The sequence below is a fragment of the Euprymna scolopes genome, chromosome 32 (genome assembly GCF_053919585.1).
Source record: "Euprymna scolopes isolate OS-2025 chromosome 32, ASM5391958v1, whole genome shotgun sequence".
Classification (NCBI taxonomy): domain Eukaryota; kingdom Metazoa; phylum Mollusca; class Cephalopoda; order Sepiida; family Sepiolidae; genus Euprymna; species Euprymna scolopes.
This window is the reverse complement of record NC_136513.1, coordinates 67,662,868-67,688,903: the sequence shown is the minus strand read 5'-3', so window position 1 is coordinate 67,688,903 and position 26,036 is coordinate 67,662,868. Positions and strand designations below refer to the sequence as shown.

The following is a 26,036-nucleotide window of genomic DNA, read 5'->3' as shown; positions in this document are numbered from 1 at the left end:
AGTGCTGTACGGACTAGCAGAGGCAATATTCGCACTAGCTCTACTGCTACTCACAACGATAACATTGCTGATAAAGAACCCTGTCAAACCTGCATAGGTTGCGGTAGTCACCAACACGGTACTCCAAGGACAAGTGCCCGCCATTTAACATGTCCGACATGGAATCAAATGTGCAACACTTGTGGGAAACTTAACCATTTCTCAGCAGTGTGCCGGACAAAGAAATATCGCCCGGCAGTGATAAAAAGTTTTGAAGACCAAGAAGCTCCCATGAATACACTCATGGCCCATATCACATGCGATCAAATGAGGGGCACCATTATGACTACAGAAGGTGATCTGTTAACTGAAATAAATGTATCAGTAATCCAATTCTCACCAAAACAGAGAGATGTAGAATAATCAAAAGAACTGTAGTAGTCAATAACAACAACAACAATAATAATAATAATAGCAGCAACACTTACCAAGGGTCCAGCTTATGCACAAGACAGACACCAGATTGAGCTGGACTGAGGGTTTTTATTTATGTACAAGCATATCCAATCAGGTGATTCAGCCAATCATAATCCAAAGAATAGACTGGCCCATGTGTGCACAATGGAATCTCCCATTGTGCCATAAATAGTTCTCCTCTTTCATGAGAGGTAACTTTAGTCTTTGTCAAGTTATCCACAACTTAAACGCTGACTGAAAGTCCACTACACAATCCAATACCTATCTTAGAGATAATTTGATTAGGGTGGTCGTTTATGAATATCAGGAATAATAAAGGTCCAAGGAATGACTCTTGTAGCACACCCGCATTCGTATCATATTGTTCAGATGTACAATCATCAAGGACAACCTGAATTTTTCTCTTATCTAAGAAGGATTTGTTTGTGTTAAGTATTCATCCAGTAATAGCATATGATTTTATTTTCATGAGAAGGACATTATGTCAAACCTTGTCAAAGGCCTTAGGTAATGTCTAGGGCATCTGATCGAGCCTCCCCTGCCTTATCCAATGCATGGGATATACGTTCGGAGATTACAGTTAGGATATCTGTGGTAGAACAGACTTGCCTAAATCCATACTGTCGGTCAGAAAGAAATGGTGAATTAGATTTTGATTGCTACCCTCGATAACCATGTTTTTGGTTTTATGAATATTTTAATGTTATTTTTAATAAAAATACTTCTAAACGGTTTTAAAAGAACATTTGTTTTCTTAATCTTATTTTCCTTCTACCTTGTCTGATTTGAAGGGAGAAAAAAAAACTGATTTTATTCTATCTTCACAGAAACTGGTAATCGCTAATAAAGATACTCTGCAACTGTTGCGTACAAGCTTTGACAAGCCAGACACCATGAGGGAATTATTTCGCAAGCTACAAAGTGAGTATTAGTTTGATCATTTTATATTTACACATTCTAACTTCAAACCTTTTTTTGTCTTAAATGAACATTGGTTTGTCTTTTGATTTTTACACTTTATCTTATTTCTGTCATTCCCTTTTAGAAAGAATTTAAAAAAACATAATTTTGTAAATAAATTTGAAATTTTCATCTTTTTTAATCAAACTATTTCTTATCACTTCATCACATACTCTTCACCTAAAATCCTTTTTTTGTATCTAAAACCAATACTTTTAAAAAGAATTGATAATTACAGTATCTTATATTTCACTTGATTTGTTCATTTTTTACAAGTATTTTAATAAAACTTTACAAATCCTTGTTTTTATAATACTTTATTTTTTTTATTCAATAATATAATGTTAAGTCATAATGTTTTTATTGACTTTTTACTTACACAATTTTTACAGAATAATAGGTTTTAAGTCAAATCTTTTTTAATTAAAAATAACTTTTCCTGCAAATTGCAGCTATGTTTTTATGACAAAAGGTTATTTTCTAAATGGAATAATTGCATATAATATTGCGATAGCCTCATTATTCCTTTAGTAAAAACAATGAAAATAAATGTAACTATTTAAGTATATATTCCTAGTATGTTTTTGAACATGTTAACTTCATAATCAGGTTCAATTATTATGAGTATGCAATCAGTGCAACTAATGTAGGCTATAAATAATAAAAATAAAGTTTTGTTCCCTTAAAAACTTAAGTCAATCACTGTAAAAGTTTTTACTTTTATTTCTAATAAAATTTAAACCCAACAAAATAATTGTAAAATTTTAATAAATTTTGAAACATTTTAAAATTTCATATTTTAACCTCAATTCACAAATTAAAATTTCTTACGTTTATTAAAAGGTTGACAGGCATCTTTGTATTATAAGTCTGTTATTTTGTCACTTTTCATTTGTACATTGAATGTTTTAGATGTTGGAAGGATTAATAGAAATAGTTGGAGTCAGAAAATAACATAAATAATGGCAAGGGAAAGGAGAGTTTTATAAATACTTACTAAATTTCAAATATTTATGAATACATTTTGAAACTCTTGTGATATAATAAACTCTCTCTCTCTTATTCTCTCTCTTTGACCTCCTTCCATTCCTCTTACCACTTCTCTTATCATTCACCCTTCCTCCCACCATCTAAAATATTCATGTACAGATGAAAAGTATGCACGGTGACAAGCATATGATAACACAAAGTTTTGGAAGTAAACTAGTAGGGAGACCCGACATTGCTTCAGATTAAATTAAGATCAACGAATGATCGACACTTGTAATACTTTTATTGTCATCAAAATCGGTGAAATCGCCCATTCATTAATCAAATCAAGTTATTGCCTGTTCTAGTTCGAAACTTGAATTAAAGTTTAAAAGGCAAAACTCAAGTACCGTGGTTCGATTATGCTCTAAACAGAAGCATTCATTTGAAACGTGCTCCTGTCTTATCAAAGAACCTTACAGGCTCTTCTGCTTGTGCAAATGCACTTGTGATGTTAGACTGTATAAAAGTGTTAACTTTGATTAAAATCAGATTGTTACTTCTTTCATGAGATCTTTTCGATTATTAACTTTTGATACTTATCAAAGTTATTCTAATACAAAACCTATATAAGAACACGTCCAAACATATAAAGCGCATTTGTATGAAATTTCATAAAAATCCGACCAGCTATTTTGGAGTTCATAGGGAACACACACACACAAAGTGCTTTTTATATATAAGTAGATATTTAATAGCATATGTTACAAATACTGACACACGTGGTCTAATAATCAAATATAAGCCATGTATTTGTTAAGATTCTTGTTACTGTATAACTTTTTGCTTAATATAGACAGTTTAATCTATATCAGTTTAATTAGTTTCATTGTTATTATTTATTGGAAGCATACCCGTCCCAGGATGGGTAAAATTAATTCCCAGAATTGTTTTGCACCACTGTTATATCGCATTACAAAGATTAAAATCAAAATATCATTACACTAAAATTATGTCTATAATCCTTACTCTTATTTATTATCTTTATTAATTATTTAAGGGATTTTAAGAAACTGAAGACATTGAAATTCACATAATATTTCTTAATGATTTTAGATAAAATTAATTGCAAATCTGAAAAATTTAAATTTTCAAATGAGAGGTTGTCCCCATATTATGTCCCTAAAAACACTTTAAAATACATGAAAGAAACTGAAATTTAGGGAATATTTATTAATTGATGTCTAATACCTAATATGAAATTTCACAAAAATTAGAGGTATCTAAAATTTCAACCTTTTTTTGTTTCTTTTCTATAAAAATAAATTAAACTAATTATATCCCACATTCTGACCACTTATGCTTAACACCTGTTTCAAAATCATAATGATCAGTTAATTAGTTTAGGTGTGAACCATGTACATACAAATATATGAATGTATACACATATATAACTTTATATATAGATTAACCGGTGATGAATACCAAGAAAAATCTGACCTATTTGAATTGAGATTCTTCATGCAGACGACAAATTCAGTTGTAATTATTGATCTTGGTAAACAATTTTTCAAATGCAAAATTACTTTAAGTCTTTCAATGAATCAATGACAAAATTCTATACAATTACTCTCCAAGGGTCATGACATTTGACCTGCATTACTTTAAATTCGTACAGAAAAGAAACATTTTTTTTTTTATCTAATCCAAGTCCTCACTTAAAAATAGTAATCATAAAATGCAATAAACCTACAAAACTGCATTGAATTTTCTCCCTGTTAGAACTTTTTGAATTTAATTTTCTTTTTTTTTTTCCATTTCGTTTATATTTACCTCTATTTTTATTTTTCCCCTTGTCAGAACCCAGAATGTCAGCACGTAAGATCAATTATATGTATTTTTTTGTCTGTAGTTTTTTTTTATTTTTATTTTAGTGTCTTTTCTGTCAGCACTTCTATTTCTGTATGATTTATAGTTCTTGTGTTGTATTTCAACTTATTTTTTTTCTCCACTCTTTCTCTTTCCCTTTCCAACAAGTATTGTGCTTTTTGAATTTCATTTCTTGTATTCATTGCTGGAAATTGACAGATTGGTTCACTCATCAGTTCTCTTCACATCTACGCTTCTGTTTATTCATCTGAAGCTTTTTCTTTTCTTCACTATCCAAATCTAGTTTTAGAAAATCTTTTCTTTGACTCACTCCCAACAATATGTAAAGCCTTTTACACAGAGCAGTACTTGAGGCTGCTTACACAGGGCAATACTTAATAATAATGTATAAGGTTCTTGAGAAGGGGAGGGGAGCATGATATGGTATCGTAGAATTATTTGAATCACTTATGTGACACTCGAGTAGGAGGGAATATTGAAAGAGTTTCAGTGGGATATTGAATATTGATTCTATCCAAATCAAAATTATAGAAGGCAAAAACAGCTTCCTGAGCTAAAATTAAAAAAAGCCAGGATAGAGAAGACAAGAGCTGAATGTACAGAGAAATAGAATCAGAAGTTTGATCTAGCAAAACAAGCAGAGCTCATGTCAAAATTCAAGGAAGAATCGGTGGACAGATACTTTCAACATTTCGAAAGGGCTGTTGCAAATTTTGAATGATAAGAGTTCCTGATCTACATATATGATTTTATTAAATAAGAGAGTGCAAAGAGCCTATGCCATGTAATAAGAAGATTGTGCCAATTATAAGAAGGTAAGACAGGCAATCCTGGAGAAATTCAAAGATTGTAAAAAGATAGAAACACAGACGTACATGGAATTTCTAAGGCAAAAAGAAACCCACTTCTATAGATGATGTTTATCAAGAGAAATTGGAAATGACTACAAACATTTAAAACAATCAATCCTAACAAAATAATTTAAGAATGGTTTAAGCAAAGAGTTGAAACTTTGCATTGAAGAAGGGCAGAAAGCATGCATAAGGTAAATGAGTACACTCTAGCCCACAAAAAACAAAACTAGGTGAATATAATGTGAGGAAAGAATCCTAATTGAAAAAAGAGTAACAATGATAAACAGGAGTATACAACAGAAACCGAACATATGGACAACTGCTGCGACGTGACAGAACATATGTATCATAGATATTAATTGCCAAAGGTTTTGAGTATGTGAAAATGTTCTTTGCACAGAAGCATACAGCAGTATTGTGCTTGGTATTCCTCAATTGTGTCAAGAATCTTTTGTTGAAACCACAATCTACTTTGGAGGCAGCAGAAATATGGATTGCAATCTTATTCTAACTTCATCCCATGGCTACAAAGTATTAGTCAAATGTTCAACTTTGAGAATGGTGCACTTGCGAATGTTTTAGGGACATTGATCATCATGCTCATGCATTTCGTGATATTGACGTGATTTAAAGAATATGAAATAAGAGTGATCCCTTCACGGGTGTCTCCACAGTATAACAAAGACCGTGAAAGTCAGACGAGTTGAAGAAAACAAAGAATGTGATCTGATAATGTGGGAAGACTTTGTTGAAAAAGGAAAGACAGCGCCTGATCTGCAAAAATACTCTGAGCTGGTTGATAGCAAAGTGAAGCAAGAGTAGAAAATGGAAACCAGACAAAATTCCTGATACAAAAGATTGGGTGAGAAAGGAACGGTTAATGATGCCTCAAGCTTGTTGAAATGTAATCCTAAACTCAAGAGATAATCTCACAGTAAAAGTGTTCTCTATGGCATAGATGAAGCCTTTAAAAAAGAATCTGCAGACTTTTCAAGTTGGGAAAAAATATATATATTTTTTTTTTTCTTATGCACGTCAATATGCAAATTTATGAGCAGACTTTGTGTCTTTCACTGAATGTGTAAAGTTACCAGTTATTATTAGCAGCTGCTTTGACTAAGGGGCAAAGCTTAACAACTATGGAAGTAGGACCAGCTGTGCTTCGTTGAGTTCAGAGAATAAAGGTTGAAGCAGCAGTAGTGATCCATGGACTAGAATTTGGTAGATGCAAACTCGGTCACCTGCCGAAAAAAAAAATTGAATTTAATACAAAGGAGTAATTATATCTAATTGAAAGAGAAAGCAGGATAGATGGTACCTTATGGTAGTGCTTTGGAATTGATAGCTGTATAAACAATGTTTAAAAAATAATTCAAATCATACTCTTATTGATATAGATATATGACAATACTATGCAAACGTTTATGAATTTTACAAAAACTCTTATCTCTGGATCGTTGAATGTTAGAAAATGTGGCACCACTGTTTGAAGCAGCTAAGTAATCTATTAAATACGCATTGAACAAGACTTGTTTTACATGATATAGTTTATACTCTTGCCAAAGTTTTTCTTTGCTTTCTTTTATCTGATTTGGCTGCATTAAATAATTCATTATCAAAGCTGCGTGTTCATTCCCTTTTTTCTTACAATCATTAAATTCACTGTGTTCACTCTGTAGACATCAGACATCCTGTTCTCAGGAACTTGGGTAATCATAGCTAAAGGCGTTAAATCTGGCAAAACATATTGAGTTCAAAAGTTTTTAACAATCACAATAATACTTACGTTCCAATGATTTACTCAATCACTTTCAAAGGTTATGCATTTTTTTTTTTTTTTTTTTTTAGTATTTAATGAAAAATGTTGCAGTAATCTTAATGCTTCATGAATATCATTCTTAGCATATTTAAACAAACTCTAATGGGACCCTGTGATTGGTTTCTACATCAATCTATATAATGTACTGTTAATAATATTTCTTTTGAAATAAAATGTTTGTCAGGATCAGTACTATTAAGAAAAAATTCTTTTTAAAAATAATCATCATTAGCAGCTAACTAGTCTTAAAAAATAAAACAAATATGTCATGTCATTAAAACATAGTAATTGTATTCTTTTTAAAGTAAATCTATTTTCTTACTGTAAAACGTAATTGCCAGTTGAATATTCTTCAAATCAATAAAATAAATGTCATTTTTTTAAATTTATTTAAAATTGTACCATTTCAGTCAACAAGACAATATAACTTAGGAACAATTCATTTTAAAATGGGTAATGTTGGAATTGTTTACCTTAGAAATATTAAATTAATTACTAATCACCAAGTTCATCAGATGATCTGTCTTTTTTTTTTTAATATGCATATCAGGTGCTAACACACATGTGAACATGAAATGTGTTAGTATATCATTATATGAAAGTGAAATTAAAAGCTGTAAATTTGGAATGTACAGCCTTTTCACTTAATCCTGTCTTAAGAGACATTTTGTTTTTAATGTGATTTTTTTTATTCGATATTACACAACTTATAATTCTGTGCTCTTTAATTAAAGAGAATGAAAGAAAAAAATTATTGTTGATCTTGGATTGGCATTCCTTTGTAATATTTCAGTGAAATTGTTGAATCTCATAAGTCTTGATATAAGCTGCCACATTCATTATTTGTAAGTAAATTTAAAGGATATTAATCTTAGAAATATATTTTTGTCTTTGCGCTAGAATTTTAGAATTCCACTTTTTTGACAAGCTGGTTTTGTTATCTTGAATTTGTCGACAGAATAGCCTGTTTCATTTTTTTTTTTTTTTTACAAGGTAGTCACCACTTATCAAGGCCCGGAAGCCACTTGGGGATAAGGGTTATTGCATGTACAGTGCGTTAATGTTGAGATTTGATAAAATGTCTACTTAAGGGGGCGGTTCATCAGGAATTTGTTTATGTTGGACTTAAAGACATCCAAGTTGTAGTCAGGTGGGAAACAGGCAGATGGAACAGAGTTCCACAGGCGTGCACTTCTAAGAAAGAAGCTTTGTTCATGGAATCTACTTTTTGGTTTTGGCAGAGATAAAGAGTGGGGAAAATTTTTGACAGTGGTTTCAGCTAGACTGGTGTTTTTCGTGAAAGATTGGCGAAGAGGGGGGACCAGAGATTGGAGCTTAGACGAGCACCTGCCATGGAAGTAACGATAAAACAAAGACAGGCTCGCAACGTCTCTCCTGTGGGAGAGAGGTTGCAGGGAAGAGAAAAGGGCATCCCCCACTAAGCCACGAAGCCTATTTCATGATTATTTCTGTTTTCAATGTATAACGAAAGGTGAAAAAAAATCATTAATGTATACATATGAGACTATTTTGCTGTTTCATAGCTCTTCAGTGTGGTTAGACAAATAAGTGTCTGAAGCTAGGATCAAAACTCGATTGTCTAGTAAAGGGTCAGCAGCCCTAACCATTTGACATCTGCTGAAAATAAGCAAAATCTCAATGTTTATGCAAAAATGACAATTGCCTGAGTGATTCATTTGTTTACACAAAGAACTATGCATTTATAGTGGTTGCAGTTGGAAATTTCACTTACTAAAGAGCTCAACCTAGGAAGAGAGGGGCATATGTATGAAAATTTCATATTTGCAAAGTGTTACTTGTTTTTTATGTTATTTTACATTCTTTTAAATTAGTAGAAACTTTGAATATACAATTATTACTAAAACTATTTTTAAAACTTTGATTTCAGATGGTTTGTTTTGCATAAAGTCAATGCATATTTAAAATATGTCATTACATTATAAGAATTATTTCTCTAACATTTTAAGTTTTTACTAGATTTACAGTATTTTGTCATTTCCTGATTAAATAGGCTTTTCACTTGATCAATGATTTTCTTTGTATCTGTTGTGCAATGAAACAACTCTACAATATTCATCAGAATCATAAAAGATATATTTAATAGTTATTGGAGTGATGTCTCTTCATTTGTATGGGTTTTTGTAATAGCATTACAAAAATACATTTGCCAACTAAAATTACCGGTCAACAATGACTATATTTTGAATAATTTTTAATCTTGTTTCTCTGCTATATAATCTGGGGATTTTTAAAGGTAAGAATTGGTAATTTTTAATTTTGCCAATTCTTTTCTTTCTTTCCAGAAATTAGACTGCTATTTTAATTTTTAACATTTTTTTAACTCTTTTTTTTTTTATTTATGCTCTCTTTTTGACGCATGTCACTTCATTTTCTTTGATAAATCATCTTCATTTGTAGTTTCTCTGCTTCTCAGCAATCTCTCCTCCTCCTTTTCTTTCCTCTACTTATGTTTTGATGTTGTGTGTATTTTTTCTTGTTGTGACTAACCTGTTATAATATTATGTAACTTGTCTTACACTGCTCTTGAATTACCACCATCCCATGATATTTTCTGTTTTTAAAAATAATGTTACGATTCATTTTATCATATTGTTCTGAATACATTTTCTAAAAAATTATACAAATTTATTCTTTTTTTTTTTTTTATCAATTAAGATTTCCAATCAATAGAAAACTGTTCTTCGCATTTGTTATTAAAACATTAGTAAAGTTATATAAAATCTATTTTTAAAAACTAACTTTTATTATTTTAAAATTGAAAAGGGGTCATGTGAAATCCCTAATTCGTCTAGTTCAAATATTGGGCAAATAGAATGTGATCTAAGATGTATAAGAAGAAATTACTCACAAGTGGAAGCACATCTGTTTTGACTATCAGGTGAAGGAAAAAGAAAAGAGAAACGTGAGGTTGTGGATTTGTTATGTGGCATTAATTTGCATATGTGGGAGAAAAAAGATTATGGAAGGACTGAATTGGAGAGGACGAGGGGGGAGGGTCAAATTTTTGACAGCTGAGAGTGTCAGTTGGTGGTGTAGATTGTTTAGAGGAGTCAGTACAAATTGAGGAGCTAGTGTCAAGAAGTTTAGACATATTTTTATATCAGACGACAAAATATTTTGACTGAGAGAATCATGGAATCAGAACTACTGAGATTAGGAAAAGATGTGATACTTTTTGCCTTTTAGTAGAGAAGGTGATGTGGTTGGACGGATTAAAAAGGTACAACTGGTAGCTAAGTTACAAAAAGTGCAAGACCTGGCCAGCTTTATTCCACTCTTTCTCCAGGGAGGTGTGCATACTCTCTACCTCAAGATGAGCAAAGAAGTCTAATTAGCTGCGGAACAGATAGAAATGAGACTAGTAACCGCATTCAATGAAGGACCTTTTTGAAGCATATAAAAAGCTAAAACAATTCAAGTGAACAAGAGTCAGTGGATGTTTACGCCAATACAATCAAAAGATTGATTGAAGTATCAGGATACCTTGAAATAGCCAAACTTGCTTTCATTATGGGATTCCCAGATGATGTATCTGTAGCACTACAGCAGTTACCTCACGTATAGAGAATGGATGTTAGCAAATTGATACTAACTGCACGGCTTTTAGTTAGCAAAAGAATTCGAATGACTAGGAAAGTATCAGCAAATGCACAAAGCAATACATTGAGAAATAAGTAATTCAGTGCTTTAGATGTCAAGAACCGCACTTTAGAAGAGATTGTACAAAGATACATAGTGCCTGGGTAAGGTGCTACAATTGTGGAAAGTTGGGCCACATTGCAGCATAGTCTTCAGAGTCAGGAAATGGGCAAGGGGAGCTTCTGTGCCAGTAGTTACCCCGGCAACAGAATAAAGGTGCAATACTGGCCTCTTCCTATAATAAAAGTTGTGGTAAATAATACGGTAATGACTGGACTTGTTGATACTGTGTGCACCATCACTTTAATCAAGTGCAAACTCATGTGTAGGAGTTGCACTGTGAAAGCAATTGATGGGTGGGACATAAAATGTAAAGGAGCCCAGCAAGTGGTAATCAAAATACACGGAGTACGAGTAAAAGTGAAAGCGATATTAATGAATCGTGCCATTGATGGGATTGATGTCATAATTGGAATGAATGTAATCAATGAAATGGGAGATGTAACTATAAAGAAAGTGTAGATGAAGTTTGGAGATGTACATTATGCCGTAGCTGTCCATCAGGTGATTGTAAAATTGAGGATAAAAATTTTGAAGCAAATTTCAATGGAGAAAAAGAATAGTAAAATGGAAATGGAAGGGAGAGTTTCCAGTTTTACAGAATAGAGTAAAATATAAGAATTCTCTGGAAAGTAAGAAAATCTCAGAGTTTGAGGAAGAGATGGAAAGAGGAAGACCTACTTTTTCCATGGAAGGGAGAAGGAAAAGGTGTGTTATCATTGATGGCAGTGTTCCAGACCACAAAAGGAAAATCAGGCCAGTGCTGGACTTCCGTGATTTAGCTGTTTTATGGTATGTCATACAGGGGCAACATAATAGATGTGTATGTGATGAAAAGATGGGAAAGTGGAAACATGTGATGGGAGGAACTGGGGTTGTGAACCTTAGGTCTGCCTACTTGCAGCTCGCTCCATGTGGTGAAGGTATTATGGCAGTACCAGCTGGTTTGCCATAAACGGAAAACTTATTGTCTGACACGGCTAGGATTCGGATTTAATGTTGCGCCAAAGATTATGGCAGCCATTTTAAAAACGGTGTTGAAGAGAGGAAGCAAAAAAGGCAACCGATTCATACATCGACGATGTAATAGTGGATGTAATGAAGATATCCACAAAAGAAGTTGTGGAACATTTGAAAGGATTTGGGTTGACAGCACTATGAAAAGAAGGATGGGAGACTTGATATTCAGAAGAGGCAAGGAGATCCCAAAGATAGGAGTAATTAGTAAAAGGAAGTTATTTTTTATGTATAGCAAATTGTTGGGACACTATCCAGTAGCTGGATAGCTGTGAGTAACATAGTTATGTTCAAAGAACAAGTGGAGTAAATTGAGAGGACAGAGTTGATGGCAAAACTGTCAAAGTAATACAGAAGATTCTACATGATATAGAAAAGGAGGACCCTGTTACTGGAGCTTGGCACATACTTGAAATAGGAGTGGTGTGATGCAAGCCGTATTGCAGCAGACGTAGTCGTGGAGATTGGCGCATTGGTTGTGGAAGATGCAGCATGGTTGAGGAAAAAGAATGACAATAATCATATTAACATGGCCGAATTAGATGTTGTTCTGAAAGGCATCAATTTAGCTATAAAATAGGGATTGAGAAAAATCAAAATAAGAACGGATTCAGCCATGGTACTAAGTTAGGTAAATTCTACAGCGGAAGGGAGTAGAAGAATACGAACAAAGGATACTGAAGAAATGATTGTAAAGTGAAGGTGAGATGTTTGGAGAATTAATTTGTGAATTTGAACTGCAAATAAAGTCATGTTTTGTGTTTTCAGAGAGAAACAGAGCAGACATGTTAACATGGGTAAAAAAAAACCTGGTTAGTTGAGAAAGAAGAGGTCACATTATGCTGTCTAGAAATTGGTTAACTAGAAGAGAGTAGAAAGAACATTAGATTTGGTGCAAAATAATCCTGCTATGATGAATTGGAAATAATCCTGCTATGATGAATTGGAAATAATCCTGCTACAAAGAATTGGACAAATAATCCTGCTACGAAGAATTGGACAAATAATCCTGCTACGAAGAATTGGACAAATAATCCTGCTACGAAGAATTGGACAAGATTCACTATAGACATAACACACTATCATAACACACTATTAAAAAAAAAAATGGAAAATAAGCTATTACAGGGCAACCGATAAACCCGGAGGAAATGAAATAGTGGAGCAACATTATTGGAAAGCAATAGCTGAGAGAGTAAGGATATTACCTGAAGAAGCCAGAATCTGGTACAGCATAGCTCCCAAGATCGGATCTAGAACGGACACAATGCAACAAAGATCAGTTTTTTTGATTATGAATAGAGACACCCAAGAGATGCATTTCCAGAAAGTGATGGGCAAGGACTATCCAAATAAAAGAGGTTTAAATGAAACCAATGAACACACAATGTATGATGCAATGGGGAAGAAGAGTGATTACAACTTGAGTATCAATGGAACGTCATAGCATATTTTACATTTAAGGTGCTTGGTCCATGTAGACTACAATGTAAGTACTGGGCCAGAGGGCAATGAAAGTGAACAAGTGGCAATACATAAACTACAGAAAGATTATACTGTGCCAATCTGGGCACAGAATTATGTAGCGTGAAATCATCTATAATGATCATGGGGGTTTATGGTTTAAAATATAAAAGAACAAATTACTCACAAGCGGCAACATGTCTGTTTTGAATATTAGAAAAAGGATAAAGAAAAGATAATGAGGTTGTGGATTCGTTATATAGATGTGGCATTAATTTGAATATGTGGAAGAAAACAGATAATTTTATAGACAAAATTAGAGAGGGCAGTGTGTCGAATTTTTGATAGCTGATAGTGAGCGGAGACATTGATAGTTGGTAGTGTGGATTGAGTTAAGAGAAGTTAGTACAAATTGAGGAGTTGGTGTAGAGAAGTTCAGACATTTTTTTATTATATATCAGATGACATGTTGTCTAAAAAAAAAAGTTAAAGAAAAAAAAAAGAATTCAAGAAAACAAAAGCCATCTATTGTTTTGACAAAGCTATACAAATTAAACATTCTGATTTCGAAAAAAGTATAAAAAAAAAAAAAAAAAAAATGCCTACATATGGTGATTGTCTTGAAAATAGTTTCTCTCTGTTTTGCGATTTTTGAGATGAGAATTGATAATTTGATTATTCAGGCAACTGTGAAAATAAGATAACATTATTCTGAATCCTCCAATACTCCAATATCTCACAACCATATAAGCATTTCAAGTAAAAGAAAAGATAAAACTTTTTACTTATCGAATTGTATTAAAAAATGTAGATTAAAATATTGGGATTAAAAAAAAAACAATTTTTAAAACTGCCCTGAAAAAATTAAACTGTGCAAAAAGCTGTCATTTAAAATAGATTTAATATTGATATCATTGCAATGCAAGAATAGAAATATCTCCATTAATTAGACATTATTTTGCTTTTGTAGAGGTTGGTGGGGATGAATGTCACAATTGGAGGTAGTCATTTTGTAGTAGCGTTTAACTGGCTTTGTTTGAAATGAAAAAAAAGGGTCATTAGGGTCCATTTTAAAAAGACACAATTTATATTATTTTAATTAAGTTTCAACACAAGAATATGAGACGGGTTCATTTGTCTAGCATGTATTAGAGAAATGAATAGAATTCAAGTTTTTAGTTTCAGGCTTTGAAAGTGTAGTTTGAGTTATCTGTTTTGCTCTAACCTCCCATCTAAGCCACAATGAGACATCTGTTTACATTGACATTTTGATAGGAACTATTTATAATTGTGTGGTAAATAGAGCTGGGCAGGGATATTTTTGAATTGCTCACATTGTTACAGAAATCTTGACATAACAGTCCAAGCGCCGAGAGAGATTACATGTAAATATAAAAGGAAATGAATCTCCATTTTCTGTCCCCAAAGAAGAATTAAAATTCCTTAAAAAGAAAAAAATGTATTGATTTTCTTAAAATTTTTCTTGGGTCAAAGATAATTAAAAACAGGTTCTCATTGTTATAATTTCAGTTTGAATGGTTATGGAATTCACTGCTATTTTAACTAGGATTTTTAATGCTTCCAACTGCAGCAAAGTGTAGCATGAGACTGGAAAGTGCGGAAAACCAGCTCTTCACTTTGTATTCCCTGATAAGAGTGCCTCAGACTAACAGCAATAAACCACCCCTATTCCTCCTGAAAAAGGAATTCATGTCTGGGAGAGTACATCTATAGTCAAATTGAACCATATCTCATTCTGATAACTTCTGACCAAGACCTTGGAAAAATGACAATGAATAAGAATTTTTTTAATTAAATGTTTTCATTTGTGAAGTTATTCAATGCAATACAATTAAAAAGTGCAAATGTTTATTAATAGGCATTTCAAATACGCTTTCATTAGATTTTTTTTATGGTAAAATTAAATTTTTAATATACATCTAAGATAAATGTTTTTATTTGATTTTTAAAATGGTTAAAAATTTAATAAATATACATTTTTAAAAGCACTTATCTTTTATAAGCTTGAAAATAGTAAAAAAAAAAAAAAAAAAAAATACAACTAAACACCTGCAAACCTGTTTTTATTGAGTTTTCATTTTTATTTTTTTCTAAATTTTATAAATTGTAAATTTTATTGAAAAATCATCTTAGTTTTCAACCAGCACATTTTTTATTACATCATCATCATTATTACAATAAATCATCTTATTTCCCTTATGGATCTGATATTTTCTAACAGCTAGCAATCATGAGGATTCATTCCATTCAAATTCCACTGTTGATAGTTTGCATCCAAGTTTTCTCGAGTCTGCCAACCTCAAAGTTTCTGCATTTTTTTATCCAAGAGTTTCTTTTTTAATATGGCCAAATCAACATGACTGATCGTGAGGAGTATATCCAGCTATGCTTACAAAGTATCAGAACTGATACACAGAATCTAATCTGACCTGAACTTTGCTGTCATTACACCAAAGACTCCTCCCTCCATACAGAATCATGTATTTAACAGCTGCTATATACTCTAATGTAGCTTGTAATGTCAGATCTGACAAGTTTGTGGAACTTACCTCATAGTAAAAAAAAGAGTTGCACCATTTGTATATTGGGAATAATGCTAATAAAGGTGATATTTTTTCTTATTGGTCCGTGTTTGGAATATTTCTTCTCCATGTACGTGGTCGTCATTATTTATAAGTGTTATCCTTCATAACACATTGTCAGAACTATAGAAAAGGACGTACTTATGCATTGTATGACGCGCATTTCCATGAAGTTGGCTTGTTTGCCAGTCGACAGAAAAACTAGAAAAGGCTGGCTAAGTATTCGTCAATTTTTAAACGGTTACAAAAAAACATTTGACCCTAACCCACGCGTTTAAAATTAAATTGTTATTTCCTCCAATTTATAAAATGTCATCTGTTTAGATTCGTGTTAGCTAAAAACCAACAGCGCATTCCTTTCTAACATTGCGATCAGCTTTTCTAGTTATTAACATCAGCTGCCGGGTGAACTCGAGTAACTTTGTGAAAATCACAATGCATAAGCACTAAAAACAGAAATTGTTGACGAGAATAGCATTTAATTTATCAAGCATTTGTCATGGATGAATACAAATGGAGGTAAAGAGACATGCAATACATAAAAAGTACACAAAGAAATGAGTAAGAAATGAATACTAAATAAAGTGTACAAGTGTTCTCACTACAATAAGCAATACATCACTCAGAAATATCCACAACAGTCGTTTAGGTCATTGTTCAAGGGCCAAAGTTGTTGGAGTTATTGAGCAAGTTGATTGGCTCCATCAAGAATGTACCTAATGCACAAGGCTGATAGGGTTTTGAAGGTCATGCTCAGACAGAGATGATCAAACGTTTATGCACTTTGAAAATCAAGCCAATAAGAAAATGTTTAGATTTGCCGCGGTGTGGGTAAAATGCGATTACAAATTATTGCACTAGAAGCACCCTTTCATGTTAGAAGATATATATAATCACATTGACACAACAACCCTCGTAAGATCATCAAAATTAAGCAATGATTAGCCTAGCCAATACCAGGTGGGTGACCATCTGGGAATACTAGGCACTGTATGTGCTCTCTACTTATCTCAGCATTGTTTCCAGTCTTCCTGGATTCCTACTTGTCACTGGAATTAAACAATGCCAATTCAGGAGAGGTGTGGTTGGAGATTGCATAACTCTTGCCACAAAAAATTTCAAGTGCAGGCAACCTTACACTCAAGACTGTCCAGAGCTGTTGTTTATATAACACAAACGCAGTACCACAGGAATATATATATAAAAACGCAAAGCAACATCAATTCCATGAAATAGTTTGAAGAATCCTGATGAGGATGAAACACAGCAAAATTCTGTATAGCTTAATTGCTACACAGAATTTTTAAAACTTGCTACCTAGCTTTACTTACTGTCAAAGTAAATACTGAAAATATACATGCATAAAATTTCTTGTAGATACATACAATAATACATATAAATAATAAATTGTGTAAATCATAATTCTAACTCCACTCTTATATATATATATATATATATATATATATATATATATATATATATATATATATATAGTGGAGTGAAAATTGTGATTTGCACACTTTATTGTTCATAAACAAGGAATATAAAATAAAGTGAATTATTTCCTTATTCCATGGAGTTTCAAAAATTTGGCATTTTGTATTCTGTGGAAAACAGCAAAAAAAATTTATATAAACTTGTTGGTTAACGCAGAAAAGTTTGAAAGATTATATAAAAATAAATACTGATGCAAAGTATATATGTATAAAATCTCTATCAAAGGGAGCTGACCTACAATGTGCATGAAAGCAAAAGAACTGCAAAGCAAGACTGAGCTGTAGACAACTTTATTAGAAATCACCTGCATCTAACATAAATAAATGTATAAGGCTCTCATTAATTTCAGAACACTATTAAATACCACTAATTTTTTTTCATTTAAAGAGACACAGTTAAAATCTATTTGTGTAAAATGGTCAGCATTTGATTCTTGGTATCTTTGTTCACCGTACATTACTTGAAATCAATTTAGATTTTTTTGCCATATTTTAAATTGTAAATAAATTAACATACTAATTTATTTGACAAAATATTTGGTCTATTTATTGAACTAGTTGAAAACACATCTAGCAAGGTGTTGCAATTTTTTAGCAATCAACAAACGTTTCTTAAATGTATTATGTGTTTAATTATCTTTTATACTATTTCCAAAATCAATGTTTATTGATAATTTCTAAACAATTTTTAAATTTTCTCTAATTTTTCATGTAAATAATTTTAAAAAATATCACAAGACTAAATTACTTTGAAAATGTTAAAATGTAAGTCTATGTGTTCCTTTTTGAATAACTTTTTATCATATTAAATATTGTAATAAAAATTTGCCTATCAAAAATAAACGATGTATTGCTTAATTTTTTTTTACTATTTTCAGAACACCTTGCTTTAAAATGTATTTTATATATATAAACACATTCCGAAATCTTGTGAAACTGTTTAAAATGCTTATTTGCATTTTCATGTTTATTGCTGACATTCTCTTGTATATTTTATTTTATAAGCAAAATTTAAGAAGCTTTTTGTTAAAAAAATGTTATTTATGCAAACTTTACAGTTTGTCAATCTTGTAACAACTTGTACTTGTGACATTCGTACGAGTCGAGTTTAGTTAACTTATTTTCTGGCATGCACCACATCTTGAACCATTGATGTAGTATTTGCCACTCAAAAAATTTCTTTGCAATTTGTTTAAAGGAAGAGACCCAAATTCTACTCTGGGTTTCTAATCTATAGATGGATCTATTCTGACACATACTATAGTTTTGCATCAGAGTGAACCTGGGAGTTTGGGTAATTAAGAAGTGATTCCACACTCCCCAAAGTTTCCAAATTAGGGTGTCTCAACTCAATGTAGTTTTGTGTCATACCTAGAGTTGTTTAGGAATGAGGGAGAGTTATGGTTAGGAAATAGGGTAGGCAGAAATAAAATGGTAGAAAGAGCTGGGAAAAATGAATTTCAGGATGGTGAGTTTGGTTAGAAGCAAACACCCTAAACCAAAGTATGTTCAAGACTGTTTTGTGTCGTATTTTGGACTAATCTTTTCTTCCCATGATTTTTTAAAATATACTGTGGCCATCTAATTTTAAAAATTGACTTTCCTATATTTTTTTTCTTTTTAAACATAATTTATGCTCTCAAATTTAAATATTTCAAATTAAATGTGTGCTTTTTCTTTACCAATTTATATATGTGAACTCTTCTCTACACATTTTTAAAATACCATTTTCTTAGATGATTTTGATATTTTATGTAAATTCTGTAAAGGCATTTTTAAACCTAATAGAACAAACTTCAAATAATTCCTACTCCAATTTTTATCTGACAGTTTTCAATGAAAGTCATTTCTTGAAAAGGTCCCTTCAGTCATGACTGTGTTGTAATGATTTTATTTTATTTTCTATATTTTTGATCTGATTAAGAAATAAAAAATACTTTATGCACATCATTTAATAAACGGTATTTTAAACTTTAAATTTTAATTTACATATACATAGGATCTTCAGAAAGTTATCTATTTTCTGGTTTTACCATCAAAACTGTATTTCTGATAATAAAAAAGTATTCATTAAAAAGAAATAAAAATAAAAACTTGCTTCATTGCATTTTTATTGAGCCATCTTTTAGATTTACAGCCAGAAACATTTGCAAAGGAACGCTAATCACGTTGGATGTCTATATTTGCAAGTCACATTTATATTTATGGCTTTTACCTTTTTTTTTTAATTCTTCAAATGTAAATGATTGTTCTTAATATCCGAATATTTAATCCAAAGACGTCAATTAGAATTTGCATGGTTTCAGCAAGATAGGGTGCCAGCTCATCAGACTTGCTGTGCATGAATTTTTTTTTTATCAGACTGGGCATTGTCTAGAGCAAATATGATGGCTTACTGATTCACCAAACTTGGTGCCTCTTGGTTTTACTTGTAAAGTTTCTTAATTGTTTATTGAAGAAGAAAGTAATTCTGGAAATTTTAGAAAATGTTATACAATCATTTGTAAGCCATTTGCAGAAATGTGTGGCAAGTAGCAGAAATTCAGTTGAATGGCATCCATTTTTTATATATCTTGTGTTCATTGTGTATAAGTTTCGTTATTATCAGAAATAGTTTTGATGTTGTTTAAGTTTTAAAAATAGATGATTTTGTAAATGCTATTTTAAAACTATAAGTACTTTTAGTATGAATGCTAACTTGTAAAATCTTTGATTCTTAAGGCAATTATATCTTACTAACATTTATTTTTATTTTTTTTATTTTTATCAATTGCAAATGCTCAATTTCGGCTCTGATTTTAATCACAATTTCACCAAAACTGAGCGATTCATTTGCTGGTTATATTTCTCAGCTAATGCTTTTCAACATTTTCATCTTTAGGTAAAGTTATTTATTTTGTTTTGTTAACTGTAATAATTGCATTTTCTCTCTTCATTAGATGTTGACAATGTTCTGACGCGTATGACAATCGTTGGTGTGCTCCTCTCCTTTCACGCTCTCTGCCAGGAAGCATTGCAAGACGTACGTATTCTAATACTTATCAAATATCTGAAATTTCATAATTTTTTAAATGAGAATTAATAATTTAGATCATTTGAATTGTTATTCTTATCTTAGTTACTTGAGAACCTTCTAATTGAACTTCGGAACCTGTATGGAATTTCTGATTGAATACTTTATTTTATCCATGCAGGTAGATTGTTCTTATTCCCTTAGCCATGACCAGGTGTGAACCTGGATTTATGTGCATAACTACTGTTTTATCTCTAGATATGAAAATTTGCTGGCCAGCACTGGAATGATCATAACTTTTATAAAATCTACAGTGGCTCACAATCACAACGAATTCAAGAAATATTTTAAAAAAACATGATTTTTTTTTTTAGTGATCTTAGTTAAATGTTTCTCCCATTGCTGACATTCAGAGCATCGATGCACCCAACATGCGTTGTGCATGATTATATAGTTGGAACTTTTCATTTTTTACATAGAACTTTTCATTTTTTACATAGAACTTTTCATTTTTTTTTTTTTTTTTCTTGCGTCTGGTAATGCTTGAACCTTCAAACCCTAAATTATTCTTTGCCTCATCGAAACTTAAATATACTTAATGGATATCAAATATTTTATTAAAAAGGATAATCACCCTAAACAAGGAATACTGCTACTGAAGCGTAAGTAGTTACTGTGATAGGGACTAGAATTAAGAGGGAAACTTAGGTAGGGAGTTTGACAGCAAGATGTTTGTTTACATTTCAATTTCTGCATGTTGGTACTGTCAGAAAAATGGAAGAAAAAGTTAATTCCAAAGACAAACAGTCCAAGAAAAGAAGCAATCAAAGTAGAAAATCTTCTGGAATCTAAGGATCTCCAGTGAATGGATTAGGATTTAGCAGCTAATCAAGTCAGTCCAGGGTATTTTATTAATAAGGTGCAAATGCAGTAAGTTCATTGGAGCACAGTCCGTGGAAGTACTTATAAAACAAGCTCACAAGTGCAACTCTGCAGTGATGTGACAAGGGCTGGAGATTGGCAGGCAGTGTGGGACCTATTTCATCAAATTTGTTAGAATTGTGCTCCTTTTTTTTCTTTAATTTGCTAAACCATCATTCAGTCAAAATGTTTGAAATGCAACTTAAGCATGTTGCTCTTTTGTCAATATGAAGATGGGAATTAATAGAGCTGAGAAGACATTAATGTTGATTGACTTACGTATCAGATTTCCATATTGAACATTTTTTGCATAAAACATCTCAGTTTTTATTGTGGATAAAGAATTCTATTTTAATGTCTTGATACTTTTGATGTTTCAGCATTGATTATTGCAACAAAAATATTTTATGGGAATGTTTGCCATGAATTTGTTTACTTCAAATCAGGAAATACTATTAAACAATCGAATTGATATTTTTAATTGATATTTATAATTGATATTTATAATTGATATTAAGATTTAGATACCAATATCGTAAATGCGTTTTGCGTTTTTTTATTTCAGGTTTTAGATGAGCGTATACCTTTTTTGATGGGTTCAATCCGAGACCTCCAACAACATGTCCCTGCTACAAAAGATAATATGGTAAATAAAATGGCATTACTTTTATGCAATTATTTTTGCTTTTGTACAAATGATTTTGCTTATTGTTATATATTTTATCTCAGTTTGACTTCACTTTTCTCTTGTGTTATTTTATTGCTGACAAATTTTTACATTTTTTAATAATTCATTGAAAACGATTTGCTATTTTACTATTCATAACTTGGTGGGGGGGGGTATGTAAGTAACCACAGTCGAATTGACAGAATTTCAATTCTGTGACAATAGCCGTTGTGCGTCCATCTTTCTTCATGAAATAGATTTCATAGAAATGATTCAGCATGTGCATGAATTTGCATTTCTTTATGCAGCAACAAATGGATTATCTTCACACATTGCTTATATTTATAGCATTTATGTTTTATGTGTTTTACACATATTCTATGCTTGTATAAAATTTACAAATAAGCTTCTTTTTAAATTTTTTTCTTTTTTTAAAATCTACATTAATTCAATTTTATTGATTCACTTTTCTCCAAACTAATATTTCCAATAAAAGTTGCTTATGTCTTCGAACATATATAGTGCTTTTAGAATAACATAGGAATAAAGCATTTTAATTTTTCTGGATTTAAATCACTGGAAGGAAGTGTAGATTTCTTACAAGGTGTCTGAAAAGTAGTGGGACTGGTATTCGGTGATGCTTGTACCTATTTACTATGCCTCCCCACAGGACAGAGTTAGACACCAGGGTCGTTTTTTAACGTGGAGAAAAGATACAAAAATAAAAAATTGTCTCAGTCGTGAAGGACTGATCCCCCACTGAAAGAGAACAAGAAATTGAAGTGCAGCATTGGAGGCATATAAGTCGTAGAACTGAAAATATTATGAGAAAGGGAGATCATTTTGAATGATTGAATCCTTCCTTCCCTCAATTTAGATACCGTTGGCCACCTTCCCGCATGCCATTGCTTGTGTCAAACTTTATTTATAACCACATGTTTTCCCTTTCAAAGTAATTCCCCTTCTCTCAAGTTTAATACACTTTTCCATCCTTCTGTCATGTTTCTCATGGAATTCTTCTGGAATTTTCCTCAGATCGGTCATTACAGCCCTATAGATAACCTTCACAACCTTTAAATCTGATATCCTTGAGCTTGGAAAATATAAGATAGTCTTGTTTTGTGCGACTATGTAAATAGAGAGGTTGTTTCTGTTGTATTCTGTTTTCGTCCTGAATGACCTGAAAATTGAGATGTAAACAAAAGCACATGAAAAAAATGTAATGGTTGCAGACGGTTGAGACCACAATTTCAGACTACCGACAAGATATTATGTTAAATGATAACGCAATCTCTCTTTCATCCATAACTCACATAGCATATCCAGTTCCATACTTTTCAAACGAATCTCATATTAAGTGTAGATTTTAGAATCTACCTTTACACAATTGAGCAATCTGAAATTGAAATAATCACAAAACATATTCAACTTATATTAATTTATTTTTATTTCGGACTATTATTCTCATCTTTATTAGTTGTTGTTTTTCATCTTTTATTGGTTTGTTTATTCACAACGTTTCGGCCAACTAATTCCTCTGGCCTTCGTCAGGTGGTAACCGTGACGGATAGGAACTTCGAATCTCCTAACTGGATTCTCAGCAATCACTGCCATCCGTAGTTGTTTTCGTCTCACCACGTTTTGGCCAAGTAAACCTCTGGCCGGCTTAGGATAGGATTGAAACCGCTATCTTCAGACAATGTCCATCTGGAACCATAGAGATTCAACGTCTCTATCAACTGCGCAACGGGCCCCGAAGGGCGATCAAGGTTGGATTCTTTGATCTTATAAATCCACGTTTATTTATTATCTGATCTTCCATAATAGTCCGAAATAAAAATAAATTAATATATATAATGCTCATCTCAAAAATGAATTCCAGTTAAGGAATAATATATATATTCAACTTGCTTATTTGCACATTCCAGAGAGCTTCTTCACATGCTTGAAAACAAAATTTTTTCACTTGGAACAGTCTATTAGGAGTGGCATACTAGTCTCAATCCTTATTTGATCAGCACATCTTCATCTTTCTTCAATAAAATCTTATGATTTTTTACTGGAGATTTGCAGCCAGGAAACATGTTCAAACTACATTAATCTTTTTAAAAAAAATTTATTTACAAACATTTTGGTTACATATATGTAGATATGTTTTAGCTATAGTATTATTTTGGCTTAGCCTCTTCAGGCCAAGTTCTTGCAATAAAAACAAAAAATATGATAAATGTGGGTGTGAGTGCCCGCCCGCACATATATACACGTTTTTCAAATGTCTAAAAAAGTTTATTTTTGAAAATTTGATCCAAAAATGAAATAAATTTTTATTAACGTTTATCTTATTTTTGTTATTTCTTATGTTTTTGAAGCTTTGAGAGAACAATTGTTTTATTCGGATGTTTTTGATCCTCAGTGTTATTCTCACAACGCTTTGGCAGATGTAACCTTCGAACATCTTTGTCAAACTTTTGAATTTAGAAAAGAACCTTTTATTTAATTCACAGTAGTTTGCTCTTGTCATATCAACCATGACCAGGTAGAAGTATTACAATTATGTAAGATTTCTACCCGGTCATGGCTAACAGAATGAAAACAAGTTATCCTCATGGATTAAATAAAAGGGTTACCTACGAAATTCCAAGCAAATTTCAAAGTTCGACAAGACACATTTGAAGAAGATCAAAGGTTCCTTGGGCCAAAATGTTTTGAGATTAATATCCAAAATTAGAACATTGAAATGATCCAAATTATTTCTTATTTACTAATTTATTTATCAACTACAAACTGACCTCACTGACATTGCTCAAGTGTTACATATATTAAGCATAAATTTATTATTATAAGCTCATCTATATATTTTCTTATTGCAAAAGTTAAAAACATTTTTGACTTCATTATTTGTAATAATACTTAAAACTTTCCATTGTTCTTAGGTTAAATTTTCTTATAAATTTTTGAAAATGAAGCGCTCGGATTGGATAATAATTCCAATTATTAAGCAAATGCAATGGCTGGATTCAATATGAAAATTTGCTTTTAATTTTGTTACAGAATCTTTAATATTTATGTTTGATGCATATGAAGACTTTACAATATTATTGTTAAAACTAATATTGAATGAATGATTCCACTAGTGTTTGATCTTAGTATAGAGCTTTGTTTTTAATTTCATCCACAAGCAGAAAACTGGATAGAGAGACAGCACAGGTGTCCATTAAATCTCTTCACAAATGAAACACAATTATTACAAAGGAAATTGACATCATAAATCTGACTTAATTGTAGATCGTTTTTACGTTTTTGTGACTTCGGCATCTTGATTCTTTTTGAATGCAATCAATTTGTTAACTGTAATGAAACTTTATGGAAGACCTGTATATCTCTATTTAAATAAAGTTAGGTATGTTTATATATTTTCATGTATGTGATTCTATCCTGACCGAATTAAAGGATCATTATCAATTTGGGAACACAGTTGCTAGGCTAAAAGGGGATTGCAATGTGAGCTATATTTAGTTGGGTGATAACCTTTTATGTAAATACAGATATCTCTTAATTTTTGTGAAAAACATATACACATACCTCACTTTATATAGATATATATGAGAGATTAAAAAAAAAAATCAAATTAGATGACAACACCAAACATGAAGATGAATCCTTAGTTTTAATATTGGAATTCTAAAAGAAAAAAGTTTTTGGGGTTTTTTTTTGTTCTGATCCAATCAGTTATACAGTTTTCGTGATGAAACCAGAATTAAACTGTAGTTTTTATTTTATTCCTAAGCAAAACCTCCTTCCTTTTTGATGTCTTTATTGTTGTAGAGTTTTGATTTTTAATTTTGATGTTTTATGGGAATGTTCATGCACTTTGATTTCTGATTGAATGCCTTCCATTGCTCTCAATAAGCATCTTACTGATGCTCATTAACAATGTAACCCTTATGCCCTTATGCTAATTGTATTTGACACTAATCCCAAACTCTTTCTCCCCCATCACAGCCAGCTCATGTGAAACAACAGGTTGGTAAAACCTTTTTTTCATTACAACAGATGTCCACAATCACGTTAACTTTTTTGAAGTGGTTTTCTCTTTGAAATCCTTCTTCTTCTCTTGTCTATATTTTCCATTGCTTGTAGAAAAAATTTGTAGATTCTTTTTTATA

The 26,036-nt window shown here is 31.6% G+C and overlaps 1 protein-coding gene across 5 annotated transcripts in view; it reads left to right on the top strand.

The window, feature by feature from the left end:
• The window catches only part of LOC145256407 (membrane-associated protein Hem-like), a 195,507-nt gene that overhangs the window by 142,594 nt on the left and 26,877 nt on the right, over positions 1-26,036 (top strand). For 2 of the 5 annotated variants that reach the window (XM_080115270.1, XM_080115274.1), the window contains exons 26-30: positions 1,284-1,377; positions 4,246-4,263; positions 20,209-20,291; positions 21,769-21,849; positions 25,873-25,893. In XM_080115270.1, the coding sequence (XP_079971396.1) occupies positions 1,284-1,377; positions 4,246-4,263; positions 20,209-20,291; positions 21,769-21,849; positions 25,873-25,893 (297 nt within the window). The remainder of the gene's footprint in view (positions 1-1,283; positions 1,378-4,245; positions 4,264-20,208; positions 20,292-21,768; positions 21,850-25,872; positions 25,894-26,036) is intronic. The other 3 variants (XM_080115271.1, XM_080115272.1, XM_080115273.1) reach the window with 3 other exon arrangements.